General features: G+C 31.7%; 1 protein-coding gene across 1 annotated transcript; it reads right to left on the bottom strand.

Moving 5' to 3' along the window:
• Positions 1-11,987: 11,987 nt before the first annotated feature.
• Positions 11,988-18,867, bottom strand: LOC126734531 (T-cell activation inhibitor, mitochondrial). Its single transcript, XM_050438206.1, has 8 exons — positions 18,796-18,867; positions 18,505-18,609; positions 16,356-16,533; positions 14,813-15,115; positions 14,575-14,738; positions 14,275-14,519; positions 12,760-12,976; positions 11,988-12,691 (listed from the first exon to the last, which is right to left on the bottom strand). The coding sequence occupies exons 2-8, from the start codon at positions 18,575-18,577 to the stop codon at positions 12,387-12,389; spliced, it is 1,485 nt and encodes a 494-aa protein (XP_050294163.1). The 5' UTR covers positions 18,578-18,609; positions 18,796-18,867; the 3' UTR covers positions 11,988-12,386.
• Between the last annotated feature and the right edge of the window lie 92 nt (positions 18,868-18,959).

Below are 18,959 nucleotides of genomic sequence, written 5' to 3'. Positions count from 1 at the left end.
TTCTTATTTTCGAGTAGTAAAGTTCATAAATCCATGTTGTTAACAGTAGTTCAAATGTAACGGTCAGATACTAAATTTATAGATTGAACCGAGGTTGCCAGACTTTTTTTTATTGAGGAGTTTTCGTATATCATTACGATTTAATTCCGGTTCCTGCCGCAAATACTGGAAAATCCACGGACTTAAGCTCTACATCCAGGGCCGTAGCTAGAGTTGAATAGCGGTGTGAAGTTAGCTACCAAAAAGTTAGCTGAAAAAAGCCGATGTCACCCGAACGTGCAGTGGCGTCGGGTACAGCAGTATTAAAGCAAACAAATTTGTTTTTATGGGTTTTTACTTTAAGTTTTGCCTTTGGGATTAAAAGCTTTAAGAAAATTTGTTTAATTTATTTACCAAAATGGCAAACAATCCAAATAGATTCTGTTTATCTTTTATTACACCATTTCACATCTGAAATGGTGTAGTAAAAGATAAAAATATTTCTTGAAAGTCCCTTATAATGCAGTCTTTTTTATACCGTGGTAATAACATATATACATTTGAAGTTACCACAGGAACCAGAACGTCACAGAAATTGGAATACATATTATATTAGTAATAAAATTGCAACTATACAATATATGACTATGCAAGGGTTTTTTTAATTTTATTTCTCTAAATTACTAAATTTTTAATTTTTTCACATAGAATTTCGTTGTTTTTTATTGAATCCTAAAATTGTTTCACCCTAAATTGAAGATATGTGATAGCGGAAGATTTTCCCTTAATTTTAATATTAAAAACAACCCCCCCAACTACAGAATTCTTCTATATTATGATATTTTAAATTTTGGAACGCTGTTTTTATGTACAACAGAAATAGAAGGTTATTGCATCAAATATATTGTCTTTTAATGATATATTTTATTTTTAGTCGCAAGGCGATAATATCTCATCTTTTGAAGAGCAGTTACATACTGCAGAAAATATAGCCATCAATGGAGATAACTGCAAAGACATTTTCGAAAATGGCAAAATAATAACATAACTTGATGTAGGTTTTTCAACTCTCTGTCTTTTTCTCATCGCCTTATATGAATATTTAAACATATATGCACATAAATCTAAAATAAATTTTAGATTTACAAGACTAATGGAATTACGCTGTCTGGTGCACCATTACTTATACCACTCAATGCATCAACGCCTATACGACCCGAAGTAGAGCAGACCGTTCAGAACCCAAATACGAAAAATTTGATTCAGACTTCAACAGATACACCCAATGTCCACTACCTCACAGATACTAATGATTCTCAAGATTTTAAAAATTGTAAAGTAAGTGTTATTAACAGCGACGGTCCGTCCGTTTTGTTCACAAAGAAGTCCATGTCACTATCTAAATTAAGTAGTAATGTCAGCAAACAATTTAATATTACTCCAGAATCATTTGAAATTCCACATGAACTTGAAAACATGATAAAAAAGAAAAGATCTTCTCTTCAGGTGATGCCTTTAAATTCAAAAAATTTAGAAACCTATCCTGTAAAATTAACTTGTCGAAAATGCATATACTTGGAAGGTTCTTTTGAAATAAATGAAAACGAGAAAAAATTTGTGTTTTTGGAGAATTATAAACTGAATCAAAATTATTACAAATTCTTTTTTTCAAGAAAATTTGAGCATTGTATAAACAATGTTTGTACTTTAGTGTTTAAGACTCCAAGTATTACAATTTTTCAGCGCACCTCTAGCGAATATCTGAAGGGGTTGGGGGGGTTGTTTTTAGTATTAAAATTAAGGGAAAATCTTCCGCTATTACATATTTTCAATTTAGGGTGAAACAATTTTAGGGTTCGATAAAAACATTTTTTTAATTATTAGAGTCCAAGTATTACAATTTTTCTTCGCACCTCTAGCGAATATCTGAAGGGGGTGTGGGGGTTGTTTTTGGTATTAAAATTAAGGGAAAATCTTCCGCTATCACATATCTTTAATTTAGGGTGAAACAATTTTAGGGTTCGATAAAAACATTTTTTTTTATTATCAGACTCCAAGTATTACAATTTTTCAGCGCACCTCTAGCGAATATCTGAAGGGGGTGTGGGGGTTGTTTTTGGTATTAAAATTAAGGGAAAATCTTCCGCTATCACATATCTTCAATTTAGGGTGAAACAATTTTAGGGTTCAATAAAAACATTTTTTTAATTATTAGAGTCCAAGTATTACAATTTTTCTTCGCACCTCTAGCGAATATCTGAAGGGGGTGTCGGGGTTGTTTTTGGTATTAAAATTAAGGGAAAATCTTCCGCTATCACATATCTTTAATTTAGGGTGAAACAATTTTAGGGTTCGATAAAAACGTTTTTTTTATTATTAGAGTCCAAAAATTTTAAATTTTTCAGCTAACTTCGAGCGAATATCTGAAGGGGGTGAAGGGATTGTTTTTGGTATTAAAATTAGGGCAAAATCTTCTGCTATTACATATCTTCAATTTAGGGTGAAACAATTTTAGGATTCAATAAAAAACAACGAAATTCTATGTGAAAAAATTAAAAATTTAGTAATTTAGAGAAATAAAATTTAAAAAAACCCTTGCATAGTCATATATTGTATAGTTGCAATTTTATTACTAATATAATATGTATTCCAATTTCTGTGACGTTCTGGTTCCTGTGGTAACTTCAAATGTATATATGTTATTACCACGGTATAAAAAAAACTGCATTATAAGGGACTTTCAAGAAATATTTTTATCTTTTACTACACCATTTCAGATGTGAAATGGTGTAATAAAAGATAAACAGAATCTATTTGGATTGTTTGCCATTTTGGTAAATAAATTAAACAAATTTTCTTAAAGCTTTTAATCTCAAAGGCAAAACTTAAAGTAAAAACCCATAAAAACAAATTTGTTTGCTTTAATACTGCCGTACCCGACGCCACTGGACGTTCGGGTGACATCGGCTTTTTTCAGCTAACTTTTTGGTAGCTAACTTCACACCGCTGAGTTGAATTATAGGTAGGCCAGTGGTGGTTACAGGTAGGGCAAAAATGACAAGTAAATATATCACTTGACCTGATATGGGCAATCGATTTTTGTCGTTTTACTCGTACTTGACTTGCGAGTGTGGTAGACTTATAATAGTCTTGAGGGAGTAACAGAGAGATAAAAGTAAAATATGCAATATTTATTTATTCGGGATTATATATATAATAATTATAATAAGAACTCGTATCCTAAAAAATCTAAATTCTTCGATTTGCCATATTATTAAAAATACGAAGAATTGCATTCAGATCTACTGATTTATTTATTTATTTACAAATACTACCTACAGGTAAAAACCCAATTACAAGGCAGTAGAAAAAAAGACAAAATTACAATAAGATATGTACACAATTGTGCCACCCTATATATATTATATTGCTTATGTATATGCTTTTCTATTATTTACCAAGTTATATTGTACTTCATGCTGTATTTGCAGTTTTAAATTATAAATTCATTTGTTATTTAATTAAGTTAAGTAATTTTATTATTTTATTAAATTAGGTTAGATTAGATTAGATTAGATTAAAATAAGGGTGAAGTTTCACTGCGACTTAAAAGATCTATTGTGTGCCCCTTTCTAATTACTGCTTGATGTTATTCTCAAGTCAAATTACTTCGTACAATCCTATGGCTTTAATAAAGGCTAGTAGTTGTGACGGTTCCAGTAATGAGATATTTCCTTCTGGAATTTCATAATTACCGAGGTGCATGGCACGACTTTCGGCAACTGTTTCGCATGTAGTTACTAGGTGTTCTGGGGTCTCTTCCTCTTCCCCACAGAATCTGCATTCACCTGTCTGTTCTAGTTTTAGTTTCCTGCGGTGTTCTCGAAGGTGACAGTGCCCTGTTAGGAATCCTGTTACAATCCGTAGTTTAGTTTTAGTTAAACTTACTAGAGCTTTAGATTTTTTTGGGTCGAGGGTTCCAAGGAACATCTTGGAGTGTCTCAACCCTGGATGATCATCCCAGAGGCTTTCTCTGAGTTGATCCTCCATTTTTGTAAGCTCATATAGGTAAGTATTCTTTCCTATGCCACAGAAAGGTTCCGGTCCTACAAATTGAGAACCAGATCCCTTTTTTGCCAGAATATTGGCTTCTTCGTTACCTTGCACGCCTGTATGTCCAGGTACCCACAATATTATGACTTTATTTCTCTTTCCTACCTCATTAAGTTTGCCCAAACAGTCTCTTACCATTTTAGAACTGATGACATGTGAACTCAGTGCTGCTATGGCTGCTTGACTGTCGGTGAAGATTGCGATGTCCTGCTTGAGGTAGTCTTTGTTCAGGATTAATTGAGCGCATCTTTCTATAGCGTGTATTTCCGCTTAAAAGACACTGGTGTATTTTCCCAGTGGCTCTGAGTATTTGGTGCCAGGCCCAAATACTCCAGCTCCTGTTCCTTTTTCGGTTTTAGAACCATCTGTGTACCAGTTGATAGTATTCTGTTTAAGTGAGCGGGCGACAGATCCATTTTCCCAGTCACTTTTGCTGTCAATTTTTGTACTGAAATTCCTAACAAAGTGATATTCCCGAGTTATATCGTCCTTGGGAAGATCGAACAGGGGAATGGATCTTGTTTGAGATACCCAGGCTCTCTGATCAATGTCCCTACTGTTCGTTTTATCCCTTGCTAATCTGAATATTGCCCTTTTAGCAGCTCCCTCTACTGCCAGGTGAAGAGGTGCCAGGTCAACTATGACCTCCAGTGCTGCTGTGGGGCATGTTTTCATAGCTCCTGTGATGCATACGCATGCAAGTCTTTGAACCTTGTCAAGTTTACGCCTTACTGTACTTAACTTTGTAGTGTCATTACTAAAAAATTAGGTTAATCTCCGTGTATCGCTGTTTGTCAAATAAAAAGTTTTTTAAAACGTCATTGGCGTAATAGAACACATAACTGGCGCAGTCGGTAGGATAATCAATACATAACTAACACATACATAGCTTTACAAAAACCAAACAATTTCTGTTAAGAAAAATAGATACATTTAAAATTTAATTATTTTTCAAAAACTGGCCAAACATTCCGCAAATAGCTCGACATCCTCTGATATAACATTATTATGATTAGACACACATTGCATGTAAAGGTGAAATCTTCAAAAATCGTATGAGGAGTCTGCAAGTAACATGTTTTATCTATGCGAGAAGTGAACTGAGGTACCCTAAAATTTAACTTTTGAAGTAGATAGGGGCAGTCTAACAAACTACTTGTTTACTAAGTTTATATACAAAAATTTAATAGGGAATTCTTTCTACGCTTCTTGAGTGATGTAAAGCTAAACCTTTCCATGAGTACGCCATGTGAACAACCTCGTGGACGATATACTCCATACTGCTTAAAACTTAAATATTTCAAAAAGTCTCTCTGAACATTCCCCTATAGGGTAGAACAGTGAACATTATAACCCGGAGACCATACAACGGCAGCATACTCAAGCTTAGACCAAACGAAATATAGTCTTTGAAATATAGTCTGGTATAAAAGATAACTTAATATCAAACAAGACCTCTATATAAATCTCTGAATTCATCTGAACGGGTCAGTCGTTTCTTCGTCAAGTCGTTCAAGGTTACAGTCAAAGAGAGTTTATGTTTTTTTTTTGTAAAACACTACAACACTTTTTTTACATTTAAATAGAGATTGTTTATATTACGCCAGACATTATAATTAGGTTTATGTTTGATTGAATAGTCAATAGTCAAACAATCATTAATACATTTAATTTTTGTATACAACTTTATATCGTCCGCGTATAACAGTTAATTAACATTTAGCGAACTCCCTATAGACCCTATATCATTAATGTATATGTATATTAAAAACTAGAGGATTCTAGACCGAACCTTGAGGTAGCCCCGAAGTGTGTGAAATCTATTTGAAAGATAACACCTAAAACGATTTATAAGCGACTCGATTGACTCGACTCGAGAGATGCCCATATTTGACAGTTTCATCAGTAGAACAGTGTGATCTAGTTTGTCACATGCCTTTGAATAATCCAAATAAATGACATCTGTTTCAAATCCTCCGTCAATGGTTTCTGCAATAAATTGAGTCTTTATAGTTAAATTTGACGTTGTAGAGCGGTTGCTAAAAAATTGGAAAAAAGAAAGTCGTGAAGAATAATGTCAACAATTTTTGAAAAGTTATAAAAAATTAATACTGGTCTATAATTTTGAATGTCATTTTTGTCGTCCTTTTTAAATATAGGACAAACTTTAGATTTTTTCCGAATGTAATTAGTTTGGTGTTTAATACACATATTATAGATTATTTTAAGAGGTTTTACTAGCGCAAAACGACAATCTCGTATTAAAAAACTGGAATCAACTCAGGACCTTGTTGGTTTGGATTTAAGTTTACGAAGTGCTTGCAAAAACTTCTTTGGTTATGCTGTCTATTTGTATAATTTCATTATTTATGTTGAGTTGTTTGGAACATTGTTGCCAGTTGGTATCCACTTTCTAGCAAAAATGAGCTAATCTTGGATTCCTATTTCATTTCACCAGATAAATCCAATGGTGAACTCAAATTTAAGCAAAACTCGCTAAATCCCTTTTAAAGTTGACCTGAAAGTCAAGTAAATCAAGCAAAACCAGATAAATCCACAAAATAAAATTGCGTTTCATATATTTCTTTTTGTAGTGTTATGAAAATAAAAAATAAACCTGTAACCATAATAATAATTAGGTTACTTTTTTTCTTATTATTATTTACTATTACTTTTATTTTACTTTTTTCTTTGTTGTAGTAAAAAATAAACGCGTGAACATACATTTTTGTTTTAATTTTTTTGTAAGTAAGTAAATAGAATATTATTGAGCTTAAAAGAAATGCGAATAACATCATACCTACATTAAAACAATCACTTTACATTTTAAAATAAACTAAATATATTCCAGTCAAGCAAAATTAGATAAATTAATTGTTTAATTAGCAATAATTCTTATGTTAATTAGCTAACGAGGACCAAAATATAGTCTACCCAGGTCTATAATATCAAACCTTATACGTTTTTTTGTAAATATCTCGGAATTTTAAATAATGGATTTATCTGGTTTTGCTTAATTGCTCCCCATTCATTGTTTCGTTGTTTTCTTTCATAGTATTAAACTCACTTTTTAAAGATGTGATAAACTCACAAAGGTTTTTTCAGGAGGTATCATTTTATCCACATCCAACTCATTGAGACTTGCTATTGAATTTATTAGATCATCATTGTCCAAAAATTTTCTTTGTAATTCAGCAATTAGTACGTCCAACTTTTTAAATTTAAATGACTGAACATTTTGTTCTTCTATATTTTGTCACATCGTGGAGGAACAGGAAGGACCATATATCAAGTAGTTCTCTATATCCGATTTAATTTCTTGATTTGCCTTTTCCCAGTCTGTGTCCTATTTTCCGATTCGCCGCTCATAGACATAGCTACTTCAAAAGTTGAGATGATACATTTCATCTGATCTGTTTGGTTATTTGATTTTGGATGGACTTAATGATTGTTCTAGCAATCCTGCACTTCGGGCTCGTAGTGCAGGATTGCAAGATGCGTCTGCAGGCTGAAACATGGACAAGATCTTTTTGGCCATAACAATGGATGATCATTCGGAATTCCATATTGAGCATGACCTTTTTAATGCCAACACTCTTGACGACGTCCTCAACTCCTCACTATGAAATAGGTCATTTTTAATTGCATTCGAAGTCACCAAAATCAACTAATAATTATCATAGAAGGCAGTTTTTTCCCATGGTGAAAAAAATCATGTAGCCATGATGCACTGTAAAAAAAATAAACGAATGAAAGTAATTTCCGAGATAGTTCGGACGACTATCAAATTCAAGCGGTAGTCATAGCAGTGGACGTAAGGAATTTTGCGACCCAATTTATTTTCTATTCTAGTCGCTTCTCCAGAATCTTTCCCACTTATTACATTTGCGCCATTGGCTTAGAGAGAAACATCAATTTTATTTGTAAGATTATTCAGCATTTATTCTGTAAAAGTGGCTGCACTAAGGAATTGTAACTGTCAGCAGCGACTCATTGACGATTCCATCTTTAACGAAACGTATTGCTGTTGATTTATTTTCGCAATTATCTTTATCTCTCGTCCCATCTTTCATTAGAGTAAACCAGTGCACAAGCGATTTCTTAATATCTTTAACGATGGCATTTCGTACTGCTTCAACCATTGCTTGAATTTTTTGGTTTTGAATTTCAGGTGAACGATTTGTTGCATTTTGTGGAATATGATAGGCGGCTTCTTTTAAATCGAAATCTTTTATGCTTGTGTATTGAAACTAATTCTGAAATAATCCTTGTTCTTTTTGTTCCTCCAAAATATAATTTTCGCTAATTTGTTGACAACTAGAAATTGTATTATTTCAATAAATAAATAAAGTATTATTGCATAATACGTGTTTTTTTAATGCTTTTTGATGTATGAACGTTTTAACACTGGTACTGGAAGATTCTATGTAATTTGTCCTGCCACATCACCAAAAATTGCTAGTAAAAAAGATGTATCTTTCTCGACAGAATAACTACAGCCATTTAGGTCGCCTGAACCAGTGTATGACAAAGGCTTTGCTATTTTCTTTTAGATACACGTCCAAGATAACTTGCTTTATCGGTTTTTCAATTTGTGCAACATCAGAAGGTATACCATAGCTAACATGTTTTAATAGAAGGATTAGGAATAGCAATTATGGTATGTTGCACTTTCGTGTGTTTTGAGGTATGAGGTACTTCGTGATCAGTTTCCCTTTCAACTGTTGGTTTTTTGCTAAAATAACACATATATCCATCGCGAACTTATTCACTTCGAGCAATAAACGAACAATAATTGTTTTATGAACTATTTGAAACCTTATACTTGCTACACTACTTATAATTAGATGAGCGAAATAACTATCACGAATCGAGAGTAAATAATATTGAGACGATTAGTCATGCCACAAAATATAAAAATTCCCGCCGACATTTACTATTTGTGCTTTAATTCACTCAGCCACCGTTATTAGTACACAAAGTCCATAGTCGAAGAAGTATGGACATCATGGACATCGGCATGGACATCGCGCCTTATAGACAGCTAGCGAACATACGGTGGAATTTCGTATGAGCGAATTCATTTCATTTAAGGCTCGATCTATTTTACGCACTTACTACATTATCAGATATCATTTTTCCACATTACTAGATATATTTATTTATTCGTTTATTTTAATAGACGGGATCAACCCCATTACAAAAAAAAAGAATATGACAAAGTTCAATAGTTACACCTAACCATAACTTAAAATACAAATATTTTTTACAGGCAAATCAACAGAAGAGTTTACACAATCTCTCTAATTTGATTCCTAAAACTGACAAGCCAATGCCCACAACTTCAATATCCTCATGGTTGATAATATTTAAGGTTCTTTCGATAGGGGAGTGAGTGGCATAGTTGGTACTGTGAAAAGGCAAAGCAAATAGTCGATTTCGTCTCAAGAGTCTTGAGGGGACATTGAAGCTAATTCTACCGAGAAGGTCGGGGAATACAATCAAACCATTAAGAAGCTTAAATACAAAGGTTAAATCACCACGAATACGTCTTTCTCTCAATGTTGTCATAGCCAGCACTTTCCGTGAATCATCATAAACATGATCGTTCGGTGTTTCCAAATTTAATTTAAATAGACAAAATCTTAAAAACTTATTATGAATCCTTTCAAGGGCCAGACAGCTGTTCATGTAATAGGGGGACCATATCATTGAGCCATACTCGAATAAAGAAACCACCAAAGACATGTACACTCTTTTACAGGTCTCGACTGATAGCTCTCTACAGTTACGCAGAACAAAACCCAGAACCCTGAAGGACCTAACCACTATATTATTTATGTGTATATTAAAATTTAAATGATCGTCAAAATAAATGCCAAGATCCTTGATTGTATCAGAATACTGAACAGGGCTTTCCTCAATATTGTATGATGTTACAACTTTTTTACTTCTTTTGTGAAAACTAATATAATTACATTTCTTTATGTTTAAGAATAAGATATTGTTGACACATCAATCATTTAGTCTATTCAGGTCATTCTGTATCAAAATTTGGTCTTTGGGAATCTGGATTACTCTATAAAATTTCAGGTCATCTGCAAACAGTAAAAAGGCACTATTTTTAAAACATGTAGCTATATCATTAATGAAAATGTTAAAGAGCAATGGTGAGCAGTGTCCACCCTGAGGTACACCAGAACATACATTATTGATATTGCTGGATCTAGCACTACCCAATCTAACCTGCTGAGTCCGGCCTGATAAGAAGCTTGTGAACCAGGCAACTATATGATTGGAGAAATCAAACACCCTAAGTTTCTCCTGCAAGATTCTGTGATCGACTCTATCAAAAGCCTTGGAGAAGTAGTCTGTATAAATCACATCCATCTGACATCCCCTCTCCAAGGATATCTCCAGGCATCCAACAGATCCTGCTGATAGATTAACAAGTTAGTGATCGTAGATCTGCCCGAACTAAACCCATGCTGCTGATTGAGCAACAGCTCCTTGCAATAGAAATAAATTTGGTCGTAGATAAGACTGTCCAGCAGTTTTGGAATGGCCGACTGGATGCAAACGCCCCTATAGTTGCCTATTTGGTCATTATCATCTGATTTAAATATTGGTACCACAAAACTATGCTTCCATAATGACGGAAAGAGTGCTGAGCCAAGGGATTTCTGAAAAAGGAAGAATAGAGGGCGAGAAACAGTACAGACACATTTTTGTAAAAAAATAGTCTGGTATCCCAAACTATACGTTGGACTGATAGCTGGTTCGGTTTATTTGGTTTAAATAAATAAAAAAATACGTATTTCTCTTCAAATTAATTTTTTTTTATTTAGTTAAACCAGATAAACCCAACCAGTAATAAACCAAAAAAAGGGCTCATACTGTAGTAAATGCGTAAAATAGAAATCGAGCCTGATCGAGATGAAATCGCTCCTGAATATCGTTTTACATCTTAAGATCTGTAGGAAAAGAAAAGATCATGCCCTTATATTCTATTTTATGAGTATTTCATGATTGTAACGCGCTTTCCTACTTATGCCTATATTATATAATCAATATAAAGTTCTGTGAAGATGGAGCAGGTTCTATTAAGATTTTATGTACTTGATCTCAATTACATCAATTTTTTTGCCTTTCTAGTTTTCTTGGCAGATTATCTTAGTGGATGTATTGTTTTAAGGTTGGATATTAATATTTAGGGTAGGGATGGCTACATCACCCGGTGAGAAGTAAATTATGCCCCACACTAGAAAGTCGTGACTCCTAGTCGATAAGGTGAATAGAGACCATGTTCTTATAGCGCTATCTGCCGAGGCATTATCTAATGAATGACGCCACCTTTCCGACCTTTTTTGCACTTGCCGCATTTTTCTTCAACATTCTCAGCCTCTTGTAAACTTGCACAGAGGAGGTTCTGCTATAAGAAAGTAACAACCAATGTTGTCAGACTTAAAATTTTTTACTTTTACTATTTGTGAATTGTAGTCAAATTAAATACATTACAGTAAAGATTTACATTTATACATATTCCCGCGCCACGGGGATTCATGTAACTCCGGTCGATTTACGTGTTTGTAAGATATATCTCAATAAGTAAAGAAACCACTATAAGGTAAGAACAGTTTAGAGCTGCAAATGGACTTTTTTGTTAAGTAGTAGCACGCAAAAATCCTTTCGGCATTAGATCTTCTTTATTTTAATTAGCAGCTTTACTTTAGAAAGGTGTAGACGATTATATAGAGAACTAACTAAGACGATTATGTCTTATACAATAAAAAAAAACATATCTCTATGTATTCGACAGCATTGTAATAATTGATTTATTCAACTGAGTAAGATTTGTACTAAGTAGTGGACTAAGTATAAAATTCAATCTCGCATTAACAATCACAGTGATAAGAATTATGAACATATTCATATAAATGGTATTCTTAATATTAGTGTTCAAACATTTTAAACAAATTATTTTTTTAATCCTAAATGTGGAAATGAAGAGCAGATGACAAAAAAAATTAGAACAAGAAAAAAATAAGAAAACATACAACAAATTACTTTTTTTATGACTAGTAAACAAATAAACAACTGATACAATAACCTATTGCGATAATTTAAGAGCTAATATATGTTGTTAGGATTCGACTCAATTTATGAAATTTCTAGCGTAATATGTATTAAGTTACATAGTTTTACATGTCTAGAAAAAAGTGTTCCCGCCAAATTAAAAAAAAAAATGAATTGATTTGAGTCTGCTCTTCAAATAAGCAGCTATAACTCCTTAGCTACAAAATAAAATTCCAAGGTATACAAATAACCCCATCTGACAAAACTGAATAATATGTAGAAACACTAACATGTAAATCCTTAGTGTACTGTTTTATTTCGTCTTTATATTTTAGAAATTCCTTACAAAATTTAATCATTAAATCGGGAGTTATATTATCGTCCTTATTAAGCGACGATAACTGGAATTCCAATATGCATTGCTGGTGTAGTGTTTTTTCCATAACTTTATCGCATTTGTAAATATTTGCGCGATACTTTGCTTCTTCTAAATTTGTGCTTATAAAACTAATCAGATTTGGACCTAGAAATTAATAAACTTGCTGTAGTTTGCAAAACATATAAAAAATTAGTCGTTATACTTTAACTTACCTGGGAGAGACGAAGGCACAATGAACTGTCCCGTAGGAGATACCATTAAGGGCCCTGCGTCCGTTTCAACGACAATTTCATAAGAATCTAAGGACTGTGGCCAGGTTTTTGGATACTGATTACGCCCAAAATAATCACTTACAGACGTTGTTAACTGTTTTAAGTTAATTTCATATTCACCCACTTTCATATCTGGCATAAATTTTCTCCTGGCCACCTAAAAAATTATTTAGGTAAATTGTAAATTATTATTAGTTATTTCAAACATTGAAACACGAATACGATAAAATTTGGTACATAATAAAACTAACTTTAAAATGTCCCAAAACTAAGTACAAATAGTAAAATTCCACTAAATACAACAATATAAAGTTGTTCAGACCTTGGTAAATATCTCTATTTAATATAACTAAGATAAAAAAAAACTTTAATGAAAGATATCAACAGTTTACAAAATATTTGCGGCATTTTTTAAGTACAATACAAAGGTTTATTTCTTAAAAAAAAATCGACAGGTAGTTTCTTCCAGTTATATTAAAATCGGTTAATTAGTTTTCGAAATGTTACTAAACTCTTAAATAATGTCAAATTCAAGGTTTTAAGATCTTAAATCTCTATAGGCGAAAACCAAGCCAATTTATTTTTATTTCGTCGAACCTATGTTAAATTAATGTATTATTACAGCAATTAAAGCAATGATGGAATCTTTGATTATTTCCCAAAATTATACCGTTTCTACTGAAGCCTATGTCTTAAAAATTAGCAGTATCTCAAATTCTAGGACCAGAAAAATTGGAGAAAAGTCTTTGCTAAGCAATGCCAAAAATGCACAATATACTACCAAATGATTTTACGATTATTAATTATTACTATTAAGCATTTGTGATAAATTTAAAAATTAAAGTAAACTCATAAAGAATCTGTAACTTGTAAATGAGCCAATGGCAGTAAATTTTGCACTAAAATACTCCTGTTATTTTTTTAAATAAAGTAGTATGAATATCTGATATTATATTCAACCTCTACAAAAAAAAACTGCAAATTACTTTTTTATTTCATGAGTTTTTTTTTTATAAATAAAATATTAAGTACATTGGAATGTATTTCACTATAGGTACTATATTAAATTGTTATAAATTATATTATAATTATTTTATTGTTGCAGTTCTTCTCATGCGCCTGAAAATTATATCTGCACCCACTGTGACTCACTGGCCTTAAGCCAAAAAAATTTTTTCATTTAATTATGTGTACCTTTTAGCTGTTTGTTTTTAAGGAACGTAATAGAGCACAAGATGCTATGTATTAATATTACTATACATTTGCGCCCTTTTTGAAATTTAAATCTATATTATTTATACCGATATTTGTGGATTCAAATAACTTAGAATTGATCTAATTTTGAGAATTCAAAGATAAATAAAAATAATAAATTGCTATTTTTAACTTAAATGTCTTGGAAATCAGAATCATATGGGGTTAAAAAATGCTTACTATCAACACCATGCAACTTACCTTAATATTTCGTAGAACATGCGATAGTGACTTTTCATAATAAGGCACTCTGTCTAATGCCGCCTTGTGCTTTCTGATATTCTTAATAAAATCCAACCAATTATGCCTAACTTCTCCACTAAATAACATAATATGGCCGTCCAAGCTTATTCCAGTGAAATATGAGAATATTAGAATGTGGTCTTCTAGCTGTCTCATATGCTGTGGATGTTCATCCATAAGAGATTTTAGAGCCAGAAGGCAACCTTAAAGACATTGTATTTACTGTATACATTATAGATAGGAAAGCTACAAATTTACCTCTAAAGTGTTGGCTGTTCCATCCACATTCCCACTTGATGTCTTTTAATTTGCTGCTCTTAATCATTTCTTGTTTCAACCTAAGAATTTCGTCTGTAGAGGCAATACCACTCTTGCTTTTTTTCATCGCGTCCTTAAAGTTATTTTTTAACCATTCCTTTAACCTTAAAAGTCATAGTCAAAAAAAAACCACAAAAGAAATATTTTCAAACTGTTTTTGTTCACTAACTTACTTTACCTAAGATTATCTTTCGCCTCTTTCATCTTTTGCTGCATCATAAACGTATGATATAGTGGATGTTTTTTGTCCATTTCGGTAAAATCTATGTCGTGTCTATAACGCACTCGAACCCATTCATTTTCATCGTGCTCAATATTTTCAGATTTAATTGATTTATTAAATACATCCTCGGTTTTAACATAATGTTGTACATGGGTCGTTGGTAAGTCACACGATTTTAAAATATTTACAATGGCCGTGCCTATGTCTCGACCTCTTAGGTTAACTTTTATTAAACGAGTAGCATCATCTTGACTATTTCTAGAACATAAAATTACCTAAGCAGATCTCATCAACTCATGGTCAGTCAAGTTTTAATAGAAAGATTAAAATATGAATATGAGCATAAAATATAGGTATTCTCCAGGCTACTATGAGGTTATTACGATTATAAATAAGATCATGCTCCTTTATCTAATTGGACATCCACGGACGCGACCAAGCGCCAAATTCGTTTTTTTGGTATTATTGTGTCATCTGACGGCCAAATACCATGTTTATCTACGACATTTTTCTCGCAGATGCATTTACCGAACCTAGCTAGGAAATATCAACAGACGTTTCTTGGGTGATTTAATTTAAATTTTCAAAAAATCCTGACTGCTATTTTACTAAATGGCGCATATAAAATAAATTTAGAGGTAAGTAGATACCAAACTATCTAGTGCTACTATGAAATGGGGCAGTAATAGAACTTTTTAGATAACCGTTAGTTGTTACAAAGAAACTCTAGTTTTATTTGAAGTTTTTCAAGGTATGCTATAGCTATGCAGTTGTAATTTGCTTAGGTTATTATGTTAATAAATAACGTGGTTTAGTTTTACTGTAATTTTGTTGTTTCTTTTACTTTAAAATAAAAAGTGCTTTTACAGGATTTTCTAAAAGATCTGTAAGGGTTTTAAATCGTCACTTTTCATTTTAAGTTGGTGTTTCTAACAAAATTTTCAGCTGTTCATAAACTACCTTAATGAAAAATAGTGCTGACAATAGAAATATATAGTCTAAAAAGAAAATACATGTCATTGCATAAACGCACTATGCGACAAGTTTGGCGTGTGGTTCAATTTTGTAAAATCAAAAAACCTAATAATAAGTAAAAATGCATAACCAGACTAGGTGATATTTTTTTATCATAACTTCTAAAATTTATTATTTTTTGCTAAAAGCTTACATAGTATAATTTGAAATAGTGTCTTGGATATAGCTGGCAAACATTAGATCTGTATTACATTTTATCGATTTTTAAGGGCATTTGAAACTTAATTGTGTTTTCCCACAATTGTCATTCTGGCGCTTGGTCGCGTTATGCATAACTACGTCCAATAGTTTTTAAAAAAAAATCAATTTTTTTAGCAAATTGTCTGAATATTGGAATCCAAAAAAAAATATTTTTAATCTAAGATACTAATCCATATAAGGGCTTAATTTTGAAAACTTACAATTAGAACACATATGTGATCCAATAAAAACATATGACTTATATTTTTTGTTTGCTTCTTACCTATTCTTTACATAAAATGGCAGAGTGATAGGAGGTAAATATTTGGCAGCTTGTAAAGTCTGAAGAAGCGAGCTCAGCTGTTGTAAAGAAGTTTCATTGATTTCTCTCTCTTTTGGATGTTGACCAAAGAGATCAGGATGTACTGAAAAGTAAAATGGCCTCAATGCTGTTGATATCTCTGTAATAAAAAAATCTATGAATACTTTTTTTTAAACCCTATAATATTATGCCAAGAAGGCTATTATTAAGTCAAATGAAACACAGACACTAATTATACACAATTTGCCCCTTACTAGACTCTTAGACACACTTAGACCATATTATAAATAACTTTTTTTTAATTAAAAAACAGAGAACACAATGTTATTTAAAACAAGTTCCCTTAAAACCATGCACTAATTTTTAACTTGCACTATATTTAATAATAAGTATCTATATATGTATATGTAGTTTATATTCTATTAATGATATGTCTATGTTTAAATATTGCTGCGAGTTCCAGTTGAACTGGATTTACATCTATAAAATTGGTTCAATTAAAAGAAAAACACTAATTTAAAGAACATACAACACTTGCGTTAATGAATGTCTAGCATAAAATTGATAAAAGATATTGGTACAGAAATGAAATGAAATACATTATTTATTATAATAAAATTATTAAAGGTCTTCTTTTACATGTTACAAGGCAGAACCAAATTTAATTAATGTGTTTGTATTAATAATGTAAATGTTTATTTCAGTTTGGTAGACCATCCATTTATATGTTACTACACCATCTAGATTTTAAATTACTAAAGAGTAAAAACAAAATTCTTAATATTTATGAGTGTCAATAATTATGTAATATTAATCATTGGGATAAAGGTGATATGTGTATATAAAAAATGTCAAGCACCAAATAGTTAAAAAGGGTTTAGCCTTTGAAAATTTTGGACAGTCAATATATTTAGCAATAAGGTAGGTAAATGCTGATTTATACAAGGAAGTATGGTCTATGCAATGTACAGGAATTCTAATTTTTGTATTCTCTTGGTCACACCTTATTAGTGCAATATAGAAAGATTTACAAGAATTCTGGATCAAATTATGACTTTTTAGTACCTATTTTATTGAAACTAAATAAATCAAAATGAATAGCACAAGTGGTTTAGAGACTATCCTCCAGAAAGAAAGGCATGTGACTAGTAAATCGACTTGCCTATAGTTACTTACAGTACAAAACATCTGGAAAATAAAAATTTTTATTTTGTATCTTTATTATCTATGGGGCTAAACCAAGAGATTCCTGTCGCCCATTATTTATTAGGCTGGGCATACACACTGTCTTCTCCCTCTACATTCAGGAAGTGGCCTGCTTACTTTTTGTAAATCGCTTTAAATTTATAAACCCAAATCCAAGATACTTAACGCGTCAAGTGAACGATCTAAATCTTCCAATCCCCTCTTCCACATTAACTAAAAAATTTTCTATGAGGGAATCAAAATTTCAAAATTTTCAATCATTTACCAGGTGGAATCAGGAAGGCAACATGTATTGACACTTTTAAACGTAAATTGAAAATACTTTTGACCGAAAAATGTTACTATTCACTGGATGAATACTATGTTGACACATTCTAATTTTCCCTAAGTGTAAGTTTACAGTATTTGATTTGTTTGTATGGTTTGAATTCTTTGCTGTCTTATACTTGAGGGGATAATTATGGAATTTAATTTACTTTTTATGTTTTTTTTTTCTGCTGTTCTTATGTATTGTTTTCTGATGTTTGTTTTGGAACTCGAGTGTGTATGGGGTGTAGTGGTTAAGTTTAGTGGTAGTAATTTAAGGTAGCTTTGATTAGAACAATTTTTTTTTGTTAATAACAATAAAGCATGTTTTTTTTTATCTTATCTAAATATTTCCTGTTAGTTCGGTAAAACTATAAAATGTTTATAAAAATGTACTGGAATTTGAATCCATTTACAATCACATTTTCTTATTTGCTTAAAAAGATCCTGCTGGTATGTAGATTCATAAGGCGTCTCTAAAATTTATAAGATTGTATGATTTGTAGATACTTATATATTATATATTAATTTTGACAAAAGATTCACAAACCTTGAGGGGATATAGCTATTTTCTATATATTTTATGCAATGTTCTTACCTGTAGATGTTAAATTTCTTACAACAACCATCAATTTATTATTCACAAGACACAAATTCGTTTTCAAAAACATATTTGAGGAACCGCAAATAAATATCTCTAAACCTAGAACAAAATATGAAAAATAGAATTTGTTTTGCTTATGTGAAGGTTATAGGTTATATAACATGACAGATTTGTCCAAGGATTAATTGCCTCTACTAGATAGTTGACAACATAATTTAAAAATAAATATCGATAAACAATTCTTATATGTAACAACAAATTTAAAACTATGTACTAGATTAAAACCATTCTTTAGTATGAATTCAATGTTAAGTGAAATTTCGAATTTGAACTTGCCGCGTACTGCGGAATTCACAGATCAGCTGATTTTCTTGAGTGAAGTAATGGTGCGTCCACATCGCTGCATAACAGCGGAACGGCGAATTGACGGAATACAGACCGGTGTATTT

Source organism: Anthonomus grandis, chromosome 3 (assembly GCF_022605725.1).
Source record: "Anthonomus grandis grandis chromosome 3, icAntGran1.3, whole genome shotgun sequence".
NCBI lineage: Eukaryota > Metazoa > Arthropoda > Insecta > Coleoptera > Curculionidae > Anthonomus > Anthonomus grandis.
This window is presented reverse-complemented; position numbering and strand designations above follow the sequence as displayed.